Source organism: Dermacentor albipictus, chromosome 2 (assembly GCF_038994185.2).
Source record: "Dermacentor albipictus isolate Rhodes 1998 colony chromosome 2, USDA_Dalb.pri_finalv2, whole genome shotgun sequence".
In the NCBI taxonomy this organism is placed as follows: Eukaryota; Metazoa; Arthropoda; class Arachnida; order Ixodida; family Ixodidae; genus Dermacentor; species Dermacentor albipictus.
In genome coordinates this window covers 25,375,860-25,402,643 of record NC_091822.1, presented here as the reverse complement: position 1 = coordinate 25,402,643, position 26,784 = coordinate 25,375,860, and the positions used below count along the sequence as shown (strand labels likewise).

Below are 26,784 nucleotides of genomic sequence, written 5' to 3'. Positions count from 1 at the left end.
TAGTACTATATATTTGCGTTGTGTGCAGCATTTTTTTTCGCAAAATTGCCTCCAATTTCGTCATGTTCTGCTTATTTACAAGTGCTCGCTAAGATTACTAGCCTTTCTTGCAAACACGAATAATGCCTTCCCGCTCGAAATCTTCTGTTTTTCTTCTGCCCTGTGCAGAGCAGAAAAGGGTACTTGCCCTCGTTAGCCTCCCTTCATTTGTTTTTGTTTTTCTCACCTCTAAATCAATCCACAGATTTTACATGTTTTGCCGTTTCTCGCAGTCTGTGCAAGTTCACGGGGCAACCAACTTGTACTCCATATTAGCCAACAGCCTGGCATTCACAATGCTCGCCAAACTTCGCGGAGGTAGGTACTCATCTGTATCTCCTTAATGCAGTAAATGAACGTTCTGAAGATGTTAGCTAAGCTCGACCATAAGCATAAATGCTGCAGCAGATTTTGTATGACTGAGCTCCCCCTTTAGTTACTTTGTCAGAACTTTAAATATCTTTTTAAAACGCATTTATCAACCACATGGAAAGCTGTTTCTCTCCACAACATACGTGCGAAATATACCCTCCTATGTTACGTGATGTAATCTGTACAAACCATGGGCTTTTCGTGATAAAAAAATTACCGACGATTACGTTACTTCCTAATGCGAAATTTGAGCGCAGCAAATAAGCTGTTTCACCTTTTCGATAGATTGAGGCAAAGAAATCGAGCAACACATGTATGCGCTATCACAGAATTTTTTTTTTATTTTTCACACGTATTCCTTTAACAAAGACTCCACTAACAGTTCTTGACAGTCATGAAGGAAGCTTTGTGGTCGGAGAAATAGACTGATATATGTTCGACTTGGTACACCAATGCTTGATTCTCAAAGACGAGATCTATACAAGTGCCTCGCGAGGTTGTCACAGCCGTGGGACGCGTTACGAGCGAGAGGAACGGGATGTTCTCCCGCATAAGTGTTAGGAAATTGCTGTTTGTCTTTATGTCAACATTAAAGTCCCCCACTACTAACATCGGTGTGGATCGATGGACGGTTAATGCGAGTTGCAGGAAGTGCACGACGTCTTTCGTGAGTGCGGTAGGGGCGAAGTAGGCAGCTACTACCAGCAAGCCGTTGGGCAACTTTGCGGCGCACAGTTCGCCAACTTCAAAGTTCGAGCCGGCGCTTTGACAACCGGAGACTCGCAGGAAGGGGTGGGAGGGGGGCGGCGTGTACACCCAGCGGCAAACGATGGGGGCAGAAGCGCGTGCAGCAAGCGGACAACACGATAAAGGGAGGAGGGAAGAGATAGCAGCGACTGACTGATGCCGCTGACGCCGATAGTGAGTCAACCCCAGCTGCGGAGTTGGTTTCAGGGACAACGCCGCCGATGCCGACACAAACAATATGATACCCTCGCTTCCGCAGCGCTAAGAACCAGGGGGGGGGGGGGGGGGGGACCCTTTCCTCCTCTTTCTGCTTGGCGGCGACGGTGTTCCATGCAGTCACGTTATCTTGACTCTCTAGCGGCGTCAGCGGCATCCAGCGGTATCAGTCGGTCGCTGCTAGCGCTGGGGGGATGAAAGGGGGGCGGAGCTGGTTACGAGGCCGACGACAACGCCGACGCGAAACCCAGGAACGGACGCCAAAGAGCTGCGCTCTAAAAAGGGGAAATACACTTAAAGGAATTTTTTCGCAGAAGTGAAAGACGAAGTACATCCACCAAGAGAAAATGGCGTCGCCTTGCGAAAACACTTTCCTGCACTTGGCGCTAAGTTGTAACCATCACTGCGCATGACCGCACTACCATTACACGAGTGTCATTCCAAGCTTCCGCCTACATACGTGATGGCTCCCACGCTTTTGCACGTTGGCCTGTGCGCCCAGCAATGTGTGTACGCACGGAATAGCCATGTTCAAGCAAAGGCCAATTGTTTCTCTAAGGAAGAGCTTGGTCGTATGACTGGAGTAGTCAGAGGCATGCCAAAGGATGCGTTGCAGTGTTGCTGCTTAGCACAGTCATTGACTCGGGGTCTAATATTTTTTTTTTCTGTGCAAAGCCGTGGGCTTCGCAGCCTACGCAACCACACGATGCCATCTCATGTAAGGGGCCAATATTGCCGCGCAGCTGCGCAGGTGCGCTGGTGGCAAGGACCACTGTTCTTTCCTTCGCAGCTTACATGCTTTTAACCGGACAGTCCCACGTCACCATCTTCTTCATCCTGTCTCCTGCGTTTCTGAACGCACACTCTAATGGTTATGCGCAGAATGGACAGACGCAGTGCTTTCTGACTTCGGATCTCTCATGACCTCTGCTGGTGACGTGTGGAGCGCCGAGGTGCCTTGCGCACTACAGGTGAGGGGAACCTTTTATGCTGCCTTTTCACAATCGCCTAGATAAGCGCGCTAAACGAGGCTACTCTGCAGGGAGATAAATGAAGTTAGTTGGCATGATGAAATTGGAAAATTTGCAGGCATAACTTGGGAACAGGCTAGCGCCAGACAGATAATTAGAGATATCTGGCAGACGCATTCGTCCTGCACTTGACATAAAAGTGGGACAATGGTGACGATCACGACGATGGTGATGGATTACTGAAGAATTATTGCGAATAGCACGAACGGACAAGGAAAAGTGTACAACACAGGACGAGCACTTAGTAACAGCGGAATTTTTTTTGTAATTTAGAAAGGTGTCCTTGAGTAGCCGCCCTGTGCTCTAGACTCATCCTTGCCTGTTGGCGTTTTTACCAATAATGAAATTTAATATAATATTGCAAGCTCACCAACTCGCTCAGTTTGCCATTTTAAGGATGCAGATGTTAATGACGAATATTGCTGTTATATTATTATTATTATTATTATTATTATTATTATTATTATTATTATTATTATTATTATTACTTAGAGGAACATACTTGTTCGTGTTCTCACACGCATCTTGAATAGTTACCAAAAGTCTAGCGCGTTCCCTACTGCTTGGGTGGTATCACATGTAGTGCCCCTGCATAAATTTGGTGCAGAGAAGTGCAACTACTAACTACTGGTCCATATCTATCCTCTGCACGGCGTCTGAAGTGTTTGAATCTATACTGCATTCCTTGCTTTCTATTAGTGCTAATGACATATTAGTAGATGAACAGCACGGCTTTGCATGAAGGCGCTCCAATACAGCTAACTTGGTTACATTTATTGCTCGATCTTTCAGTGTAGTGCTTAGCAGGGGCCAATTGGGTGCTGCGTATTTTGACCTAAGTAAATGTTTGAAATAATTTGTCATGAGCTCCTCATTAAAGACCTTACGCAAGTGGAAATACCATCTCCAATCACTGTCTAGGATGTAATTACCTAAGCAATAGATCACTCATCTTCTCACTCAAGTGGGTGCAGAGAGAATGAGTTACTTTTGTGTGTTTCCAAAAGTACGGCATAACGTTATACGCTGGAAACACACTTTGTGTATTTTATACACCCTCCAGGATGTTCCATTGCCCAGGGTGGATAAAATGAAAGATTTTGTGTGTACTTTGACAAAACTTCATGTTTCTCTTTATACGCTAAATATGTGAGATTGCGCGCGCTTTGTGGTCAGGGAATTAGTTGTACATTGCATGACACCTACTCACTTTTTCCTTCTTTAAATTTTGTTCTACCGAGTATCTTCCCCTATTAGAGTGGGCCTCTGTAGTTTGGGGTGGAACGGGGAAATCAATTTTGGGCCTCAGTGGACGCGACCAGAATAAATTGATATCAATTTTCAAGCAGCGCTTTTACAGTTCTGGCGACCATAGTTCAGCCCTCTCAAATATACCGAGACTCGCACCTCTACAACCAACACGTCTGAAATCATATCTTTGTTTCCTCCATATTATGGTAGCACCCTTCCCCAAAGCTTCTTGATCATCTGGAAGGGAGAAAAAGTGACCGTAGCGAGCAGCTTCAGCTCTGCGCTCTCTGCGTTTTCCTTTTTTTATTTCCTGTGACTTCTGCAATCAGTGACAAGAAAATTGGGGCACCTCGTCCTCTGCAATAGGGGACCCAAACCTCGTCTATCAATTGTGTCCTGAACTGCCAGTTCGTTATGGCGCCGACATGAGTGACCGCTTCGACCTCAGCATGGTCTCGATTGCGTTATCTGATGGCTCCTTCACTGAAGATATGCGCTCGGACAGCGACTTTACCTTGTTGTTGAGCCGACGTACAGGACATTACCAACCAGTCATCAGGTGACGGAAAAGGCAAGTGGCAAGCAGTCATACACTATCGCATACGTACCATCAACGGTAACAGACAACCTCAACTCAATGAATAGGCAGAGCCTGCCGGAATATTTGGAACGAAATGCCGATGGTCAAGTTGAAGAAATGCGTATAAGCGTTCGAAATAACATCGTCTCGGTGGAAGTGAATACACCGACAATAGTGGAAACACTGAAAAACATCACTCAGTTTGGAAGCATCACTGTTCGCGCATTCCCCACATACGGCAAGGAAGCGACGACAGCCGTCATCTACGACGTAGGCATCGATATTGTAGACACTGATCTCCGCGAAACTAATATCATTATCACCTCCGGCGCTCAGCTTTCACCGTTTTTGGACGATCGAGATGTGTGAAACTAGTGTTCCAGTTGGGTACTTTGCCAACACGCATCAAGGTTGGATATGTGAGGCATTCAGTACGTCCTTACGTGCCAAGGCTTCTACAATGTCACAAGTGTATGGAAATTGGGCATGCCAGTGCAGTTTGCAAGGGTGCATTAACATGCAAACGATGTGGGGGACGTCATAGAGATAGCAATTGCAACGTTGCTGAAAAGTGCCCTAATTGTTGTGGTGCCGACGACGCAACGTCGAACGTGTGCCTAAAGATCAGGAATGAAGTGGGTATACTGTAGAGCATGGTTCGACGTCATTCCACACACAGGGAAGCGGTAAGGGCTATTCGTCACCCTAGGCACCGTTCACGACACTGACGTCGATGGGACCGCAGCCCTCCTCGCGTAGAAGGATCGACGGCTCAAGTGCACCTCCACCCCCCTCGTTGGAGGAATAAGAAACGCGTGCCTCAAAGCCCTTGTATTCTACGAAAGTGAAAGGTGACTCGTCATCAGCCCCAAACAAATTGGAGACGCAGTGGCCCTCGTTACCATCAAGGTCTGCGGCAACGCCCTTACGTACCGCTCCTACACGTATTGGAGAATGAAAATACGGATGATATTGACGTCAAGGGTATGTTGAAAAATTGAGGGCCTCCATGTGCAGGATTTTTTCCGGCCTAAATACCACTGCTATCAAGGGCATGATGAGGGCATGATGGACACAGTTATGTGCGGCGTTAAGTGGCACATCAGCTTGTGCTATCCTGACGATGTTGTCGTTTTTGCTCCTAACTTCACACGCACCTTCACCTGTTCCATTGCATTTTGACGTGTTTAACAAGTGGTGGCCTACAACTAGACCTGAAAAAGGGACGATTTGCAGCTCGGCAGCTGACAATCCTAGGTTACGTCTGTCTAAGAATGGAATCCCCGATCCAGCGAAACTTTGGGTCGTCGCCAAACTCCCTCAGGCAACGTCCGTCAAAGAAATGCGCAGTTTCATAGGTCCGTGTTCTTACTCTAGACACTTCACTCGCAATGTCGCCGCCATCGTATCTTCCCTCACGAAGCTACTCAGAAGCAATGGACCCATCCGTTCATTGTCGTCCGAATGCAACGAGGCGTTCAAGAAGCTCCGCCAATTGCTAACGCCTCTGTCAATTTTGCGCCATTAGGACCCGACAATCCCTACAGAGGTGCACACTAATGCTACTGGTGTTGGCCTCGGTGCTCATCTTGCCCAGTGCAAACAAGAGTTTCCCGAATATGTCATTGCTTATGGAAGTCGTACGCTTAGCAAAGCTGAGGCAAAAACATTATGACAAAAAAGAATGCCTAGTCATCATCTGGGGCCCTATAACGTAAAACTATTCCAATGTTTTTATTCCAATCTCCTGATGTCAAATTTGCGTAACCACCGACGCAAGCACCGGGCGGTCACCCAGAGGGTTGTCTGTACAGACCAATCAAACACTCTCCTCGTCCATAGGAGGTCACTTTAGTTTGCTTGAAAAACGAATAACATTGTCTAGACTAGGCGGCTTGTTGTATCTAATTGGCTGACAAGAGGCGAGGAGCACGCTCAAGTTGAGAGGGATCCGCTGGGGCAGAGCCAGTGCACTGAAAATCGATAGCCGGATGAAGAGGGTGGTGCGGGCGCCTGCGATTGGTCGGCTTTCCCTTACTTAGCTTCTGGTGGCTGGTCGAAAATCGCGGCGGCATGCAACGCAAGCTTAAGAATGACGCTAAAACTGACCCTCAGCAAAGAAGAGTTGGCAGAATGAAGTGGTTAACGTGCCGAAAGTGCTCGAAAACGTTACACGGCCACGCAAGAAGCTTTATTATACGCAAATACACCCATGCTCTGCGGCAGGTGCGAGTAGCCAGTGTCTCAGCGATCGGCGGCAGCCATATTTTGTTCCTTTCGGAACTGGGGCAGCCTGCGGCTATTCCGAAGAAAATTCAGTTTTTTTGGCATATTAATGCATCTTTATCGCGTACACGTCACTTTGACGCGGTGAGATTGTGCGGTTTTGTGACGACGCGTGAGAGGCAGGTGAAGTGGGCGCAACCCAAAAACATTTTACCAATAGCCAACGGCTAATGGCGAAAAGGAGTCGAATCAGAAATAACTGTTTTTCTTTTTGCTATCAAATCATGCATAATCAGGGTCTACGCATCATATCAGATGGGAAGCTATCGCGGTTTTCGTGACGTCGCGTGACAGACAGGTGAAGTGAGGGTCGTCGAAAAAAGTTTTTGACCAATCGTGGAGGGCTGATAGCAGAATTGGAATAGAAAAGTTTGGAATAGTTTTACGTTATAGTGCCCCTGGGCTCTTACTAAACTGCGGCCTTATTTGCATTGCGGTCCATTTGATGTAGTCATGGAACACCATACACTATGTTGGTTGTCGTTCTTGAAAGGTCCCTCAGGCCGTGTTGCCCGATGGACACTTTGACTGCAGGACAACGGTCGCCGCGTGCTCTACAGCAGTGGACGCCAGGATTGTGATGCCGACGCCCTCTCACGCTCTCTCTTTTCTGACGGCAATGCCTGCTGCGCTCTATCCCACTTTACCGTTTCTTCGCTTGACCTTACCACCGCCACGTCTGAAGATCTCAAGGACCATTGGATTATCCCTCTTATAGACGTGCTTTCTGCTTCATCAGCAGCACCAACCGCTCAGATGCTGCGTCTTTTTTCTCACCATTTCGCCATTCGCACAGCCTGCTTCACCGACGCCATTAAAACCCCGATGAGCGCCTATGGTTAGTGATAGTTTTCACGCCGATCGAAAGTGTGGACAGTAGGTAGTTTTCGAAACTTATCAGCCCCTTCGATAGCCGTACAGCCGTACTACTGGCGAGGTATGTACAGTTACGTTCAGAAGTTCATTCGCTCTTGCCCCGAAAATCAGTGCCGGAAATCTTCACTCGGCCTCTCGCCAGCAGTTCTGCAACCTGCGCCTTGCCCTTCCCGGCCGTTTGGCCACGTCGACATCAATTTGTATGGGCCTCTTCCCCTGACATTGGCCGCAAACCATTCGGCCATTGTGGCACTAGACCACCTTCACGCGATACGCCGACACCGACGCTCTTCCAGCAGCTACAGCACTCGATCTTACCTCTTTCCTGCTCCGTCGATTCGTCCCACGTCAGGGTCCATCTCAAGAAGCGCTCAGTGATCGCAGACGTGTGTTCCTGTCCGCAAGATACGGGTATTTACCTGAAATGGCCAAGATTGTCAGAATAGCATTCACCGTGACATCATTTTTCTACCCACCTTCCTTCTTTGAGCGCTTGTGCGGCTCTTGGTTCCTTTCGCTGCGCCTGGTCTCTTCAAAACCACTTCCCAAATGTGAAAGGCCCTACCGTATCACCGAATGCACCTGCGCCGTAGACCCAGTTATCGAATGCATTCAACCATCTTGGGCCATGCACCATTGTGAACACGACAGTGTCAACGCCAAGCGCCTCAAGCCGAACTATGATCCACTCATATTCAGAAGCTATTAGTCCACGGGATGGCTCCTTATGCCTTCCCATGGGTAATTGTAGCGAAGGGGAATACTATAGTGGGCCATCCTTTCCAGCGCTTTCTAGTGGGTTAACCTCTCCTGTGTTTTGTTCGGGGGACACCGCTCATGCTGAGAGTCCGTGTCCTGCTCTAGCGGTCAGCTCTAATGCTGGTGACTAAGAAACACTTACATAATAAACATTTGATTGATTTACCCATATATTTATTCATTCATGTTATTATAATAGGTTAGACTTCTGCTGTTTTGCAGCCCTGTGCAGCCCACGGCTGCCGAGTGAGTTGAGCTTAGTCAAGAAATGAGATCTCAATAATGTGTCAACCTTCTTAAATTAGCGCGGAGTGCGTCAGACCTGGTGAGTATGCGCTGTAATGTGTCATTTATTTCTTGTGTGGGGATTAGTAAATATGACCAGTACATGAATGCTTACATTCTGGAAGTAGGCAGCCCGGAATACACTAAGGACTTGCAGTGCTTTTTTTTTGCTTACGGCCCGTTTTGTTTGATGACCAGAGCTACAATTCTGAACGGTGGCTATACCATATTTTACAGACTAGCCTATGAATGACATATTTTATGTTACAAGTTTTTGTTCAAGATGGGCTACCCATATTTCCGGAGGGTTCGGAATTTTTTGTTACACAAGGTGCTAGACCTTTCGGTATTTACATGGCATCTGCATATAAGAGTAATCAAACATTTTATGCCTTGCTCCATTTTATTACCCAGAAAATGGCGGCGGAAATTAGCAGACACCCAGAGGCCGGCGACTTCAAGAGAATGGACGCGGAGGTAATTGTGGTCTTTAATTATTTACAATCTCTCATAAAACTCGCACTTTTGTTCAAGAGTTCCTGCCAAAACCACGACACACCTTTACCTGCCAAAACCACGACATGATTACGAGGCACACGGTGGTGGCGGACTGCGGGTTAATTTCAACCACCTGGGGTATTTAACTTATGGACAATGTACAGAACACGGATTTTTTTGCATTTCCCCCATCTAAATGCGGCCGCCAGGACCATTGAGTAGGTGCCACAAGCACAGTTTTGTTGGAACACCACTTTATCTGTTTGCACATACGCTGTTGAGAGACAGACAGATCGTCCTGCCTTCGTGACATCTATCTCTTAGATTGCATAAACACTGAATCACAAAATTGTCTGCAAACAAGGTAGGTACTTTCGTAGAAATAGCACAGGACCATGTTCTCTCTGCGTAAGCAAGGGAGAGGGCTCTTTCCAAAGCGAACGTATGCGAACGAAATTCATGGGCCCTTCCACCCTGCGAAGACGGACGACCAGCGAAGCTGTTATGTGTTCTTTTGAAAGGACGACACTGTATATATATATATATATATATATATATATATATATATATATATATATATATATATATATATATATATATATATATATATATATATATATATATATATATATATATATATATATATATATGCGATAAAGTCCGCGTCTTGCCAGTGCTACTTTGCCGCAGCCGGCCCTGTCATTCCCGGTGCCGGTTGCGCCGCCGTTCTTGACGCGCACGCTGCGGGTCTTCGTCGCTCGGCACACACCACGGGCCAGGCTCGTCGACAGACGCACGATGGGCCTCAGCATCTTCCTGCCGCCGGCGCGCCCATTCTCGCTGTCGCTCCCGTCGCCGTTCTAGAAGCGCACGTTGTTCCTTTTCCGTGTGCACGATACGCGACGCCCCATGGAACCGCTCAAGAACAACTGCCGATCAGGTCGCTAGGCGACACTGACGTCGCTCTATAGGCGAACACAGACTGAATGATACCTGCGTGTACGTTTATTACGGCCTTGACACGGACACGAAGGATGGATGGATGGATGAATGGATGGATGGATGGGTGCTATGAGTGTCTCATTCGGAACGGGGTGCAGGGACGCACCACCAAGCTCTTGTTATTATAATTCCTAATGTCCTCCCTATGTTAAAATAAAAAAATAAAAAACAAACACGAATTCTCATCAGCAAGCTTTCTGAACCCCTGTATGGAACGTTGTTTGTGATTTCGCTACTTCCACCAATCTGGATGCTATAGTGGACGGATGGATGGATCTTATGAGCCTCCCCTTCAGAACGGGGCAATTGGTTACGCCACCAAACACTTGCTATTATACTGCCTTATGTCCTACCTAGGTTAAACAATAAAAAAGAAAACAGAAACACTATGAACTTCCACAATCAAATTTTCTTATCCCCTATTGCGAACTGTGCTTTTGTACGTCTCCGTTTTTTGTCGTTTCCCTATTTCTGTTCCACTAATTCTCCAATCGCCTCTTACCAATCCCTACTGCGGACATGTTTACTTTTCCACTGCTCTCGCTGAACCCAAGGGCTTCAAGAAGGCCAGTGGTGCCTAAACCGACCGCTGGGTAGGTGCTTTCACATTCTAATAAAACATGCTCCATCACTTCCCTAGCTTTCCCGCAGTAAGCACATAATTCATCTTCCTTCTAACATCTCGCTTTATAGGTGCGTGTTCCAAGGCATACCGATCTCGCTTCGAAAAGTAATTTGCTTCCATTTCAGTTATAATTTTTTTTCCTGATTTCGTTTTTTTGCTCTTAAGTAGTTACCCATGGCAGGTTTCGTTTCCATTACCGCCACCCATGATATTATTTCAGCCTCTCTGTGTTTCCGTTTGACGTTCTTTCTTGCTGCGTTGCCCACCAGGCAGGCCGCATACTTGCTGGTAGGCTTCCTAGTTCCTAGTTCAATGTTTTTCCTGTACAAATACCTCAGCACTCTCCCAGCCGATTTACTTTCTTCCATGTTCCTCAGTCGTTCGTCATACACAATTTTACTGCGAGCTTCCCTCACTTCAAAACTAGTCCAGCCCATGTCACCCTGCACAGCTTCATTTGTAGGCTTCCCGTGAAAGCGCAATGCGAGGCGTCCCACTGACCTTTGGTTCCCATCGAGTCCTGATTCTACCCGTGATATAAAGCAAACAACCGAATTTCCAAAAGTCAGTCCTGGAACCAGTACACCTTTCCACATACCCCACAGCACCTCGTACCTATCGTATCCCCTTAGCGCTCTGTGCTTCCTTATACCTGCATTTCTCTTCCCCTTCACTGTAATTGTTTTTTCCTGTGTTTCCATATATCCATTGGCTTCGTTTGTGCGTATACGAAGGTATTTATATACTGTTACCCGAGGTATTTCCTGGCCCTGTATCGCCATTGTCTGTTCACTGTTTTCATTGAGTACTATAACACCTGATTTTCTAACACTAAATTTCCAACCTAAATTCTTTCCTTCCTCTCCACAGATATCAGCCAGACGTTGCAAATCACTTTGCTTGTTAGCTAGAAACACAATGTCGTCCACATAAAAGAAATGTGGAAGCCCCTGCTCTACTACTGTACCCGTCTGTTTGTATGAGAGATTAAAGTCGATATTACTTCCTTCTAGCGCCCTCTTCATTCTCACCATGTACATTATAAACAGCAGTGGGGATAAAGGGCAGCCCTGTCTCAGTCCCTTGTTGATATGGACTTTCTCATGGCTCCTCAACCCTTCCCATTCAACGCAAGGGGTATTTTCTAGGTAAATCTTTCTCAAAAGCTCTAGACATTCGTCACCTAAGCCTTCCACTTGGTTCCCCTGGTTGCTATAGCGGCAAGCCCCCTAGCGGCTGAGAGTTACGCCGCGGTGAGAACGATTGGTCATTAATCATTCGACTTGACACTTGCTACAAGCGCAGTAGGCTGAACAATGTGCCATCCGTCATAGGGTTTGACACTCATGCTAATGAATCCACAAGACTAAACTCTTTTACACCAGCTCTGGAGACGAATTTTTTTTCTTTTTCGACGTGGCGGTGTGCCCGGACGGACGCAGAAAATCTGCCGAGGTAGCCATACACAGGTTCGCTGTTAAAAAGAAGCACGTTGTCTTGCTGGGGACCGCACCGCAGATGCGTGTCAGTGTTTGTGGGCGATAGAAGCACGCTGTGTTTTGTGCCATTATGTCTTGCGTGACTTCCACTTAACCCTACATTGGTAGGAGAAATATTAAGGCACTTTTTATTGACTTTTCAAAGCTCTTTCTAAGTACATCGTTCTTGTTTACCTATAAACCCTGGCCTTAAAGGGAAGCTGAAGAATCTGTCGAATTCAATAAAACGCTCATATACGGATGCGGGAACCTTATAAACCATGTAGGTCAATTTTTTTTTTTTTTCAAATAGGAGCGACGTAATCGTCGGTTGAAATTGCGCTGTAGCTCCGCCCCCCGTCGAATGCCGCGCGCTGCTGGTGACGCTGACGATGCGAGCGGAGACCGGAAACCGCGGTGTTGTGACGTCAACTTTAGTGTTTTGCTCCTTCGCAGCCTGCGCGACCGTGCCTGACCGTGCTTGTGTCTGCGTGCGTGCCGTCGTAATCTGCTTCGATCGACCCTGCATTCCTTTGTTGGTGCGTCTGCGTGTATGTAGAGTGGTAGTCAACGTGTGCAGCATCAACTGAAGTGGTGGGCCGATCATGCCGTCTTTCTGTGCAGCCTACGGTTGCACGAACACCAGCGGCCGCGACGATGTTGTCTTCCATTGCTTCCCACAAGACAAGAAGCTTTTAAGGAAGTGGGAGGCTGCTGTAAAGCGAAAGAATTTCAAGCCCTCAAGAAAAACACTGCTGTGCTCCAACCACTTCCGTGACGACGATTATCACCAGAATTTCCACTAGCAGGCTTTCTAAACGCAGCGCGAAAAGATCGGAGCAACGAAAACAAAGACGGCACGAGTGCGGACTGACTGATGATAACTGGTGTTGGAAGGCCTTATGAATACACGAACTCGCCCAAACCTGGATTTTGATTTACTGCGAGCTCCTTCATGTTAGCACGCTGAACGGAAGGTGCATGTTTATTTCCTGCCCTCGACGCAGGTTTCGTCGCAAAGCGCCGCGAATTTTCTATTTGCACGTGTGTTGTAAAACAGCCTGCACGCAGCTACCATAACGCAGTGCAAATGTAGAGTTTGCATGTGCTGGAAAGCCGGCTCACGCCAGGACGCTACGCTCCCCCCGTCTCTCGCGCACAGCGAGAAACCGACCGTCTCACGTAGCCGACGGAATTCGCCGCCTTTACGACTTCGGTTACGAGTAGTGTGCCGATGGCGCACAGATGAAGGTCACTACACGTACTGCATGAACCGGGAAGCCTTTCACGCGTTTGAACCGTCTTTGTAGGTTGCCGACAGCTTTGGACAGCGCACAAATGCCGACGATCGCATCCCCGCTTACGTTCCACGAGGAGGCATGCAGGAACACAACACTGCAGTTGTTTGACCGGAAACGAGCTCACTAGATCGGCGAAAGATCGGCGAAATCACTAGATCGCTTTGCAAAAAACATACTCGCCAAAGAGCATTTCCAACACGAGGGGATCCCAAGACTTCGCTTTCGTTCTCGTCGAAAACACTGCTCGCACCAGCATCGTTTGCTTCTTCGAGAGGCCGGCTCTTTGCAATCGGCTCGTACATGTAGGGAGCAACGCCGAACTCTTCAGAAAAACGCAGTCTCTCTAAATTTTCTATTACCTCTTAATTTTCCATTACGGCACCAAACTACCTGGCACCGCGCTTCATGTGGAGCGGCAGCGGTCGGTCGCTAAAGTTGACGTCACGGGTCGCCCGACCAATCACAGGCGGAAACGAGACGCGCGAGCTGGGCGTGTCCGCTGCTGCACTTTTCGTCGAAATAAAATATATTTGCGCTTTCTTTCGCTCAATTTCGATATGATATTCGAATTCGGAGGGTTGAAAACCATTATGTACACATGTTCACTCATTTTTTCTGGAAAACCTTTCAGCTTCCCTTTAAAGATGCTACTCTTGCCCATAAACATGCTTTTGACGCCCGTTTAGATGGCTTCATGTTGATATTGTAATGCAGCGTAAGATGTAGTTGTGAGACATTATTGACTGGAAGAATATATCCCACTTAGTTCACGTCTGTTTGCTATTTGACCGGTGTCCTAAAACTCCCTCTTGCGGTGGATCACATCACCTTGAGTGGTATTGGTGAGGTGGGAAAGTATTTTACTGTGGTCATACCCTTTGGATAGCACATATTTTAGTGTACTGCATATACGCCCTTCTATAGGCCAAATGTTTTGGCCATATATATGGATTCCACTAAGCTCCCCTTCAATATATTCCGCTAATTTATCGGCGCCGTTAGTAGCTTGCTCCCCTAACATGTTGGAATGGACAACGGAACCACGACATGCAGTCGTCTTATACTGTGATGTTCTCTGTCCCATTAGTAGATCGCCAGTAATGAGGAAGGGTAATGCATTCACTTGTATGAATACAACATTGGCATTCGAAACATTTTCCCCATACAGGCGAGGCTTCGTCATTTTTCAATTTATTCTCCCTGTCTAGCTGTTATGTTGAGCTATAATGAACGGCTGCGTGAACTTCGTCCGCAATTAAACCTTAGTAAGAAGCAACGAGAAGGTGTCACAGGGTGCTAAACAAGAAATCAGCACTGTGTGAAAAAAGCGAAATAAATTCAGGCTGTTCTTTTTCACAGTATAATCTCCAAGCACGAGTTCACCACAATTTGAACCTGCATAGCAGGGGAACGCAATTTTACACCATTTGGCCGAATGGCCCTCTTCGCTTCCGAGTGGAGCATCATTTGCCCTGATGGAGGCGACGTCCCGCAACATTGCATTACTGGTGCGAAGTGTTGTGTGGCAGCACTTTGGGATCCTATCAAAATAGCAAAAGAACTCCACGTGAAGCTGTCCCCAATATATACGTACTAATTCATGCAGGACTTTACTTACTCGGATATAGGCTACTCCCGCGTATCTTACTCACCGAGAAATAAAATGGTTTCTGCTTCAAAGACCACTCAGTGTGGTGTCCACTCTGCTCCGTACAGAAAAAAACTTTACAGTTTGAATGTAGGTCAACCTATATAATTTTTAAATATAAAAAAAAGGTTTGAACGTAACACACGTTGACTTACCGTAACCTCAGCTGCTAAATCTCGCTAGTTGATGCGACAAGCTGTACCTCTTCACAACTACTACAGAAGTCATTTTTGTCCGATCCTTCGTTCACGGATCCCCAAGTGGTGTTGTCCTTGGTGTCTTCGACTGCTTTGGACTTGCATCATTTCCTAAAGCCCATATCGACGTTCTCCACTCACAGATGCCGTGGACGCAATCGTGGCACCTAGCTAGCTACTTTTGCTTGCTTTGTTCAGAAATATATGTCGAGATTCTTTGGTTTTGGATAGGCCTGTAGGTCAATTTGGGTAACATTTCCGAAAAGAGAAGGCGGACTACATTCGAATAAATCCGTTAGATAAAGATGAATGTTTGGTGTAAATAAGATCGTGACATTTTTAGCGGTGTCAGTGCAGTCAATTGTGTTCAGTGAATATATTTAGTCTGTCTGCAAATTCACTCCCAATATTTTTTTCCCGCTGGTTTCGTCATCGTTCTGGCGTTCTTTTGCCATACTTGGTCCTTACGCCCCAAACCAGCAAAACTCATTAACGTCATCATTATGCAGTCTGCGTTGCGCTGGCTGCAGGAGAAGGACGCCGGAAAGACATTACGGGAGTTCCTCAGTCGCCACGGCCACCGCTGCATCAATGAGGTAAGAGCTCCTTATTTTCGTTACGAAGTAAGCCAGTACGCATTTATAAAAGTATAATATGACGCATATGCGAGAGAAAGAAGGGTTAGAGCTGGTTGCTTACGTGTGAGGATTCGTGGCTAAGGGTTGTGAGAACTGAGTACACACTATTCAGCAAAAAAGGGATGTAGTGCTATGGCTGAAACACGTGACGCTAAAATTCAAGGGCCACGTATGGAACCTTAAAAGTGCCCTGATTCACTAACAAAACGCAGCTAAGTAGTCCTTGTTTATAGTACTAAACTATGTTTGTATTGGTTGCTTTCGTATTGCTTGAGCGCTTCCACTCGCACCTACAACATAATGCGTGCGGCGACAATCTTATCGCCCTTGTACATTATACGGAACTTCACGGCGCCGGCGACGGCAGATATGCACCTGGAGTGTCCCTATAACTCCTGTCGCAATAAAATGCCAGAGGTGAAGCCACGTGCCCACGACAAACGTGCCATTTCGCCAAGCCAAAGCTCCCGGCTCCACCGGAAAAAAAATTGCTCCCGCGCCTGCGGGACGAGCGTTCGTCGTTAATGCACCCAATCGCCAATGATGACGAAGCTGTGTTAGGATGACCCGGTGGTAAGCGTTAATAGTCTCGACGAATCCTCCGACGACCCCACCCAGACCTGCTTGAGCACGTTCGGCGCGGGAAAAGAGCGATCGAAAAAGAGCGCGCGCTCTTTCGGCCAGTCGACGACAACGCTGCTCACCAGGGTGGTCTAGAGCACTCAGAAACGACCAGCCGAACATGCCTAAAAGTTATATCAATGATGTACATAACAATACGAATTTGTGCATTCGTCTTTCTGTTTGCGATCGCGTTATCTGCGTGATTGTTACTAATGATGCTGATGCCGGATTCCTTCAAATAGGCCTTAATATTAGTGCACATTCGTGCGACTTCTGGAACGTGGAATTGAACATTTCCAAATGTAAAACAATGAGAGTTTCCCACAACCACACAACTTTCCCTTGCTATTCGTGTACTCGCAATACCACTGAAAGCTACTCCGTCCTGTGTGTGCAGATGCTAACTTTTTTCCATTGTCTGATCAGCTTGACAACGTAACATCCACAGCCAGTCGAATGCTCGGTTACTTAAAACAATTTTTCCCGTGCACGATCAGCATTGAACAAACAGTTAAACGCCGTTCACGTCCGTCCTGTGTTTGAATACGCTTCATCCATATAGAGCCCCTGCCAGGAAACACTTGTAAACGATCTCGAAGCTGTTCAATATTGCTCGGTGCGTTTCATGGTGCCGAAATATCGTCGAATGTCCAGCGCAGCTGCCTTAAAAGATAGCTCTAATCTTATTTCCCTTGCCATGCGCAGAAAATTATCTCACCCCTGCTGTTTGCAAAAGACCTATTATAACAATCGTGTACTTAAATCGCGCTGGACACAGCCTACTTACTCCATATCATCTCGCCTTAAACGTCATTACGAAGATCATATTCCTCGAGCAAGCACTTAGCACGCAGCATTCCTTATTATGCCCAAAACTTGCCCCGAGAAGAATCATTTGGCCCCCTCAACCACTGCTGTAACTAACCCTGACAGATTCCGTGAAGCCCTTAACAGGTCCTTTTGTCGTTTTATGTATTCATTCGCTATTTTTGCAGGTTACTTTGATCTAGTATTTTTATTATTTTGTGTTGGTATGCGTGCTTTGGGCAAAGACCTGCATTTCAACAACTTTGCCATTTGAAGTCCCATATGGTACGCGCTATTCTACGTCATCTTTTTGTTTTTTGCCCTTTTTGTGATTTTTCGTTTGTGGTAATTGTTCTTGATGAAATTTGTAAGTGTTATTTCAGTGCCCCTTCCCTATACATTGCGATAGAGCCTTGAGGGCACAATAAATAAAAACCTAAATAAATTCTATGAGACGCACTGCATAACCTGCATCATATACTGGAACACAGTCTTTCGACTCCTCTACACTGCCGATTCGTGGCGTCTAGCTGTTCCGCACCATTAATTCAAAGAGCCCGAACGGGCAAAGAGCACAAGTTTTATAGAATTCCAGCATAGTGAGTTATTGTCCCCGCCTCGCTCCCCCATTTGTGAGAAGAATTTACTAAATCAAACTTCGTGGGGGAAAGGTCCTTATTTATACCTGGATGGTGTTCTATTTCTCTGGTCAAAAAGGGGTAGCCATTCGTTGCGTGGATCTGTCTGCATGGGCATTACTAAAGCGAAAATATGTAGAAGTCCTGGTTTTTAAAGTCAGGTTATTTCGAGCAGGCAGTTGCCGACACACAGAATGTATAAGACGACTCAAAATCACGAAACACGAGGAGTTCTAAGCAAGCACCGTCAAGTTAAGTGGTTCCATTATAAAGTACATAGCCCAGAAACATTTGGAACAATTCCTTCAAATTTTTTTACAGATCCAGGTGCTTACTTTCGCATTTGTAGTTACACTAGCTAGTGTTGCAGTCAATGTTCGGTCTGTCTTTCTTAGATTTTAGACGCAATAACCCGGTAACCATATGATCACGTCCTTCCGCTGGTTGACCGATTTTCACTTGGCTGTAGAATGTCGAGTTGAATTTCTGATTGTAACGAACGCTGTTTGATGTGCCTGCGTAGAAAACACTATTTTGCTTATCTGTTTTACTTTTTTTCAGTTTGACGTTTACTCTAAGACATGGGCCATGGACCCAAAGCCATTAGTGAAGAACCTTCAGGTACGTATGCCGTAATGAATAGCAGAAACTAGACATTAACATTGCATGCTCTGAGGCAATGTTGGTTCCTGGCCTTCATGCTACTAGTCATATGACATATTGAATAGATGGTACATTTCGCGTGTCGTCTGCTTTGCAATATTGACTATAGCATGGATTACGACAGGAATTGCATCACTGCTTTGATGTTGGAGTCCCAAAAGTTTCAAAACTCTCTAATAGTACCTTCGACTGGTCGCCTCCATCCCCTGAAGCAGACTCGGGCAGATCCCGCGTTCCCCGAGGTCAGAGGTAGAGGACAAGCGCTCAAGCCGAACATGCGACTCACTCTCGGAGGAGGAAATAGCAGACGCGAAACCACGTGGCTACTGCCAACGTCCGATGTTTCGCCTATCCAAATGTCCCGCCACTGCCAGAAAAACCGGTGGACGCGGGGACGAGCATTCGTCGAGACGCCAACGTGCAGCGGCATAGGTTGCCTAGGTTATACGGTGGGCCCTCGCCAATAGCAGCGACGCGGCGCTGCTACGACGTTTTAATCTTGACGACTGCTCAGACGAGAGGGCTCGGGAATAGAGGCTCGGAGCGACTCAGAGCGCTCGAAGACGGAGGAGGGCAATCCAGGAGAACCAGCCGAACGCAGTGCGCGCACGCTGCTTCAACCAGCCGAAGACAGCGCCGCTCGCAAGAGCGCTCAGAAGCGACCAGACGAAGAGGGCATAAGTGTGCCAACACTGGTAGTACAGCTGGTGTCATGTCTTTAGCGGAAATTGCCCGGATATCATGGACAGATCATCTATCTATTAAAATAGGTTTGAGTAGTTCCTGTAATGTGTACATGGGTACATGCAAGGAGGCACTACATTAAAGTGAATAGCACACTGGGGGGCTTGGTAAGGGTTCTGGTTTTTGAGGGTTGCAAAATAACTGATACAGAACACAAGAAACACACATTTTATTTCTTTATTATTGTTTACGACGGACGAATCCCTGACTTTCAACTCACCGATGATATTCCATAGACGATTATATATGTCACTTACTAACTGAGCCAGTCGCTATAACAGGAAGAACAAACGGGATTAGTTTAGTATAAACTGCGATAGCTGCGAATCGAAAAGAAAAAGAAGCAATCGCACGTTTTCGTTGTCATCACAAACATATTTGAGCTAATGCACAGTCCAAAAGGTTTATCGATAACTGGCTGCCCGACTTGGACTATTTCGCAACTAAGAACAAATATTGAGATCAATGCTGGAAGCTTTCAATATAAGTTAAATATTGCGTAAATGTCTGAGGAACTGACGTATAGACATTTGGCCTTTGAATTTAGCTCTCTTAGATCTTTGAGGACGATGAAACGTGCAGTTGTTCCTCTGTGCGATTCGCGACTACCGCACGGTATCGTTTTTTTTTCGTATTTGTCCTCTTTCACTTCCTCTTATAGTGATACGTGCAGTTGTCAAGTGACACATATAACCGTCTACCGAAAAGAACAGTTAGTTTTTCTTTTAATATAGAATCTTTAAGGATCATCTATGGCAAATAGCTTAGTTGAAGTCCTTCAGCTGAATACTTTAAGAGGCAAACGTTACTTCCAGAAGAAATCGAAATGCATATTCAACTCATTATAAAATAGTCAATACCTTTATGTATAACTGTTTTCGGCAGATATAGTAATTAACGAGTTGTACCAGGTGAGCTCGGAAGGCGTACCCGTATGGAACGAATTTTCTGCATTACACAAGTTTCGAGATAATATATTTAATAAGTGTGGCGAAATGCGTAGGCGTTCCAGTTAGTGTGAAGCTTCAATGCCTAAAATAGTGTTTTCTATAGAGTAAGAGAGACTGTGCAGTGAATGCTTACCGCAAGTTTGACGGCGCTTGTTTCGACACTGGTGCTATATTCAGGATTTGTTCGAAGTCACCGGCTACAATTCATAAGTTGCAAAGTCCGCCGTAATGTACTTGGTAAAAAACTTCATTAGTAAAAGATATTTTAGTCTATTGCATATGTTTGATTTCTCCTGAAAGTGATGTCCGCCTGTTGGAGTAATCCGGTCGATGGATTAGAATTAGGCTATCTGCCATAGGCCATTTTTTAAATGTTGTAAATCTGAAAATAAAAAAAAAACTATGTGTGGAAGACAGGCGGCTGCGCGGTGTTCACCCGCAGCCGCCTCACCCGCAAATATTCTGTTCCCTCAATCCAAACCTATCCCTGAGTAGACATTTACAGTGCGCGCCCGTTCCTGCACTGAGCGTCGGCGTCCCTCGGCGTAACCGAGCGAACGAGCACAGCGAAGGATGAAAGAGCGGACGCGGAGAGCATCAGCGGATGAAAGGTGCCGATACCAAAGAGAGCACGAGGAGGAAAGCGGAGGAGGACGATGCCGGCGAAGCTTCAGAAGGAATGCAGAAGAGGAGAGTCTGACGACTGGGTGCGGGGGAAAGCCCAGTGCTGCACGACACGTGCTCGACGGCTGCAACCAGGCATGCGGCAAGCGCGTCCACCAATGCCATATATGAAAACAAAGCGCTGACCTGGGCTTCGGACCCACTAAGCATGCACTACTTTGCCTGCGCCACCGCCGCTAGAGGATGCGGTACACGTGAGCCACGTGTTCCCGCGTTCACCCTTTCTTTCTGAACAATGAGCGACGCAACCGGTGAAATGAAATGCTTCGTCTGCCGCTGCTATAAAACGAACTGGCCGAGCAAAGGCTCAGCGCCGCTCGGCGGGCTCAAAATGCGCCTTATGAAGTATCGTAATCGTCGCTCACTTTTTTGAGGAAGATGACTAACAACCGCTTTGGGAGTGGTTTGCTACTGCGCCGATGTGGCGAGCCTACACAGCGTGGTCATTCGGTTTTTCACTGTTTTGCTACTTACAGGTCATGACAGGCACCGTAGACGCGTACACCAAAGAGCCTTTGCCGATAGAGGAAGCGGTCGATAGGCTGGACATCAAGTTGACCTCTTTCAAAAGGTCAGGAAGTTCTCTCATCTGAGGTGTTTCTTACAGAAAACATAGTGCCAGACTGCTTAACATTACCCGCTGTGCTAGCTTAGTGGCTGTTGTGGCGACGCGCTGCTAAGCTGGAGGTTGCGGCTTCAATCCCGATAGTGCAGGCCGCATGCCCATGGAGACGGAATGCAAATAAAAAGCGCTCGTGTAATGAGCACCTATTTGGGGATCATTGCAAAACCACAAGTTGACAAATTTATACCGGAGTCCACTAATACGGCCTGCCTTGTAGTCACATCGTGGTTTTAATAATAATAATATCTGGGGTTTTACGTGCCAAAACCACTTTCTGATTATGAGGCACGCCGTAGTGGGGGACTCCGGAAATTTTGACCACCTGGGGTTCTTTAACGTGCACCTAAATCTAAGTAAACGGGTGTTTTCGCATTTCGCCCCACCGAAATGCGGCCGCCGTGGCCAGGATTCGATCCCGCGACCTCGTGCTCAGCAGCCTAACACCATAGCCACTGAGCAACCACGGCGGGTCATCGTGGTTTTGGCACGTACAACTCAAGAATTTAGCTTTGATGCTTAATATCAAGCCTCTGACCTGCCAATTTTCTTTTCTTTCTTCTGTAATTGTATTCATTGATGCAAGTATATGAATCATCATCGTCAGCCTGCTTCCTGTCTACTCTCCTATTACCCCTGTCCTGCGCCAACCAATTCCAACTAGCACCTCCGAATTTTCTAATTTCAGCGCTCCACCTAACCATCTGCCGTCCTCGACTAATACTAACAGAAAGCATGTTTAGCGCCAGCAAACAAGGATGGAAGGGAGACAACACAATGCGCTAACTTCAACAACTTAATTTTCAGGAAATACACCTATATAATCCATGCTCAGTGGCGCCACCTCACCCAAATCTTAACCATCCAAAAAAGCCGTCTCCTTACCTAACAAGTCAACCGAAGGGGCACTAACACACGTGTCACTATTCCGCCAGATAGCCTGAGCCTCAATAATCTCTCGTACGTCTTCATCTTTGTGCTCCGCAAGAATCCGGCAGGATCCATGCACTGGCGCACAGCCGCATTCCTGACAGTGAGTTGACAGATGACCGTATTCCTTATCTTTCACGTTTAGGCTATGTTCCCGTAATCGGTCACTAAGACATCTGCCTGTCTGTCTCGATGTGGTCTCGAGAAACGAACCGATGGTCTCATGTGTACCGGTTAAGCACGCAACTTCGTTTTTGAGGCAGAACGGACTGGTTTGCCAGCGGACAAGGAAGGTGGCTTTGCTGTCCTCAAGGAAGGTGATTTTAATACGAAAGCCTGCTCTGCGTTTGCCTCTGAGTTCGACCAATGTAGTAATGTATCTCTCAGAAAAATCAAGCTATAAGCAAAGCGTCTTTGTAAGAAGGCAGACTTTAGTTAGTTCGTGAAATTGACAACGCGATGTCTGGTTGCCTTCAAATTATGTTTAGGGCGAAGACGCACAAACCCGATTACCCATAAAGGTTAATAGTTTCAGAAACAGGGTCAGGGCAGAAAACGTTCGCTCTTTTCTTGCTAGAAAAGCTCAGAATTCTTAACATTGAGGACCCATTTTTTGATTAGGAGCTCTGCAGAAATCGTAGATTTCCTGAAAGAAAATTCTTACAAAAGCTTATCAGCTTGCTCCTTTGACGTAAAGGACTTGAACTATTCCTTGCCTCAAAAGAAACTAATAACTTGCGTAGAAGAGTACATAGACGAATATGACGTGGTTTCGTTCCAAAATTCAGCCAGTTTGTCCTTTCATGGCTTTTTAGATGCGCTTAGTTGCTACCTTCACTCTACATATGCAGCATGGAATGACGACATATTCATTCAAAAGCAAGAGGTTTGCATCGGTTCATGTTTGGCGCCCATACTAAGTGACATTTTTCTTGCTCACTATAACAGAAATCTGTGCGGTAGCTTGTCGGAGCACAGGGTAGTTAAAGTTGTCAGTTACGTTGACGACTATCTCGTCCTTTTTACAGGACGAGATAGGATCTCGTCCTTTTTACAGTAGGCAAGCTTTATTAAGTTTTTTCTGCAGGCCTTAGCCCACCTACTCTCACGATTGAAGAGCCCACCGATAACGTGCTGCGTTTCCTAGATATTCAGCTCGAGTTCATGGAACGGCGCACGTGTTGGGAATATAAACCTAGAGCTTATAAGCCCCTGTTATCGTATCGGTCAGCCTACTGGAAGTCCGTCAATAGGAGCATTGCCAACTTATGCTTTGGAAATGCTTTAAAGAATTCTTGGCACTATAAGATCTATACGAGTCTTATGGATCAGTGGGGAAGGTTATCAGTAGGAGGGTTTCCGGAATCAGTACAAGTTTCGGTCGCAGAAGGGCTGATAAAAAGGTGCAGGCCAGGTAGCATATTTCGGGACGTGGCAACTTAACGGACGGACCGCAGAAGGAAGCTAGCGGTAGTGCCCTGCCTGCATAGAACGGCACATAAACTTAAGAAAATGGCTAGCCGGGTGGACACAAAAGTAATCTTTTCAGCACTAGAACAGCTGGCAAAAATATGTCGATTAACGGACGCGCACCGTGAGCCAGCTGCCGGATGCTCTACGAATCATCGAAAAGCACCAGTGGGTTGCGTAGAAGCTGTTGTATATGTGCTTCCGCTGTCCTGTGGGAAAAAATACATCGGACATTCAGCGAGATGTCTTAATGACCGATTACGGGAACATACCCTAAATGTGAAAAATAAGCTAAACGGTCATCTGTCAACTCACTGTCAGGAATGCGGCTGTGCGCCGGTGCATCGATTCTGCCGGGTTCTTGTGAAGCACAAAGATGAAGACGTGCGAGAGATTATCGAGGCTCAGGCTATCTGGCGGAATAGTGATACGTGTGTTAGTGCCCCTTTGGTCGGCTTGTTAGATAAGGAGACGGCTTTTTTGGATGGTTAAGATTTGGATGAGGTGGCGCCACTGGGCATGGGTTATATAGGTGTATTTCCTGAAAATCAAGTTGTTGAAGTTAGCGCATTGTGGTGTCGTCTGCCTTCCATCCTTGTTTGCTGGCGCTAAATATGCTTTCAGTTTATCAACACGTCCAACAAATGGTAATGCTAATATTATTAACAAAAATAATCACTCTATCAAACTTCATTTTGTCTTACAAAGAAAAAAAGAAACACAATAAAAAGGGTAACACAACTATATTGAAAATTTACCAGATAAATAAGTGAGAGTATTAAACTAAAAATCATATTAACAAGTATTTAAGGAGCAAATAGTAAGCAATAGGACAAAATTTCATTAAAAACTCATGAAACATGCTCGAGCATTTGAAGAAGGCAAGAGAGAATGTGGGGTAAGGGGACCGGGTAAGGGGACCGGACAGGATAAGTCGCACGGTAGGTCAGCGAGCTTCAACAATTCGACTTCGAAGTAAATCACTGTGCAGGTTTCATGTACAAGACGCCGACGCAATGTCCCGATTGGGGGGTCATATTTGTTAATGTGCAACTGAAAGAAGAGGGGCTGCCAAAATTTGGGAAGCAGCTGAATCTTCGCAATAGACGCAAGTAGGTAGAATTGTAGTACCTCCTGCACTGGTTCTGAGAATTTTGAACCTTTTACCATCATTGTCTCCACGCAGGTGGTCATGATGTTTACTTGCGGAAATACGTATAATTGAAGAAAAGGTTCACATGACCCCACAAGGAATAAGGGATGCAAAGCACTCCTATTGTACGTGGATGAGTGCACCAAGATAATGGCAGCAAAACCTGGAAAGAAGGACGCCAACACACTCTTCTCAGAACAACACAACACACTCCTTTTGCAATCTGAAGAAGTTTGACAACATGAAAGCACTAGTGCCAGACAATGGCACTAGTGGCACCTTTCGGAGCCATAAACTCAACGAATGGGCTGAGCGACGACGACTTACGCTCAGTTCTATATCACCATATTGCCCAGGAGCGAACGGGATAGGTGAGCAAGCTATTCGAGACATCAAACAGTGCATAAGTATGTACGCCTACTTCCCAGGCGGCCAGAAGTGCTGCCTTGAAGCAGCGGTAGCTGATCGTAACCGCTCCTATACAGCATCTCTCGAATGCACACCGCCGTTTGCGGCTACTGGGCACCCAACCCATTTGCCACGTCCCCATAAGTTCAAGCATGATCCGCCTGACTGAAGATAGAAGGGACGAGGCTCAAATCAGAGAGGGCCATTTTCTGTTGTTGAAACAGCAAGCCAACAGGAAATTTTAAAGACTGTCTGGTATGTAGGTCCCAGAGGTACGATGCAACAAGAATTTATGGCGAATGTTTAGATATTGTCACATCCTACTTGGTCGCTGTGGGAATGTGCCAGCCGATGAAAAGGACGCAGAAGTTGCGCGCGGGTAGGAAAACAGAGACGACAACGACATCGCGTTGACTGCTCTGCTAAAGTGCGTTTTTACGTCCCCTAGACCGGCTTTCCCTTCTCCTACTAGGCCGTCACACTGGTGGAGGTGCTGGGTAGGATTGCCTTATGCTTTGCAGCCCTTCGCGGAGCGGTAGATCGAACGCGGAATCACCTTCATTCGTGAAAGCTCCTGTTCACCGGTACATTCGCCGCCTGTTAGGCCTGACGCCCGAGTTCAACCTTTTGCAGGGCGCTGCAGGAACGCGCCTACCTACTGCCGTCATGGACACTGCAACTCCATCGCAGGTGACTGTACAAAATCCTAAGATCCCAGAAAGTTTCCATGGAGACGCTTTTGAAGATGCCCAAGATTGGCTGGACCAATTCGAGCGTGTCGCCAGTCATACTGACTGGGACTCCTAGCAAATGCTGGCTAACTTGTACCTTAGCTAACATTGCATAATTTTGGCAATGGTTATTTCTTCTTTTTATTGCAACGTGCTGCATTCTTGTAAACTTTGGAACCGTTCATACTACTCCCCTCTGTAGTGCCCTCCTGGCCTTGAGGGCAATACAAATAAATAAATAAATAAATAATGTCTATTTTCCTCTTCAGGAGAGTGCGCAGATGTGGTTGGTGAATCTGGAGAGGAGTTTGACCACACGGGATGCCTTCCACATCCAGCAGCTAGACACATTCACTAGGAGCGACAGAAGAGACAGCGCGCAACGCCTTCTCGATTCTGGTTTCAAAACCTAAACGAGAGCGTTGCCATATTTGCGGACTGTATGGCCCGCCTTTTCAGCAGAGCAGACTCTGAGAGGCCGAAGAAAAGAAGTTGCGGTATCTCTTGCGCGGAGTGGTGGAGGAACTGTTT

General features: G+C 46.6%; 1 protein-coding gene across 2 annotated transcripts in view; it reads left to right on the top strand.

Moving 5' to 3' along the window:
• Window positions 1-26,784, top strand: part of LOC135897914 (rifampicin phosphotransferase-like) — a 219,183-nt gene that overhangs the window by 132,572 nt on the left and 59,827 nt on the right. For both annotated transcript variants that reach the window (XM_065426606.2, XM_065426605.2), the window contains 6 exons: window positions 273-357; window positions 2,257-2,345; window positions 8,857-8,919; window positions 15,701-15,787; window positions 18,460-18,519; window positions 21,416-21,510. In XM_065426606.2, coding sequence (XP_065282678.2) covers window positions 273-357; window positions 2,257-2,345; window positions 8,857-8,919; window positions 15,701-15,787; window positions 18,460-18,519; window positions 21,416-21,510 — 479 coding nt within the window. The remainder of the gene's footprint in view (window positions 1-272; window positions 358-2,256; window positions 2,346-8,856; window positions 8,920-15,700; window positions 15,788-18,459; window positions 18,520-21,415; window positions 21,511-26,784) is intronic.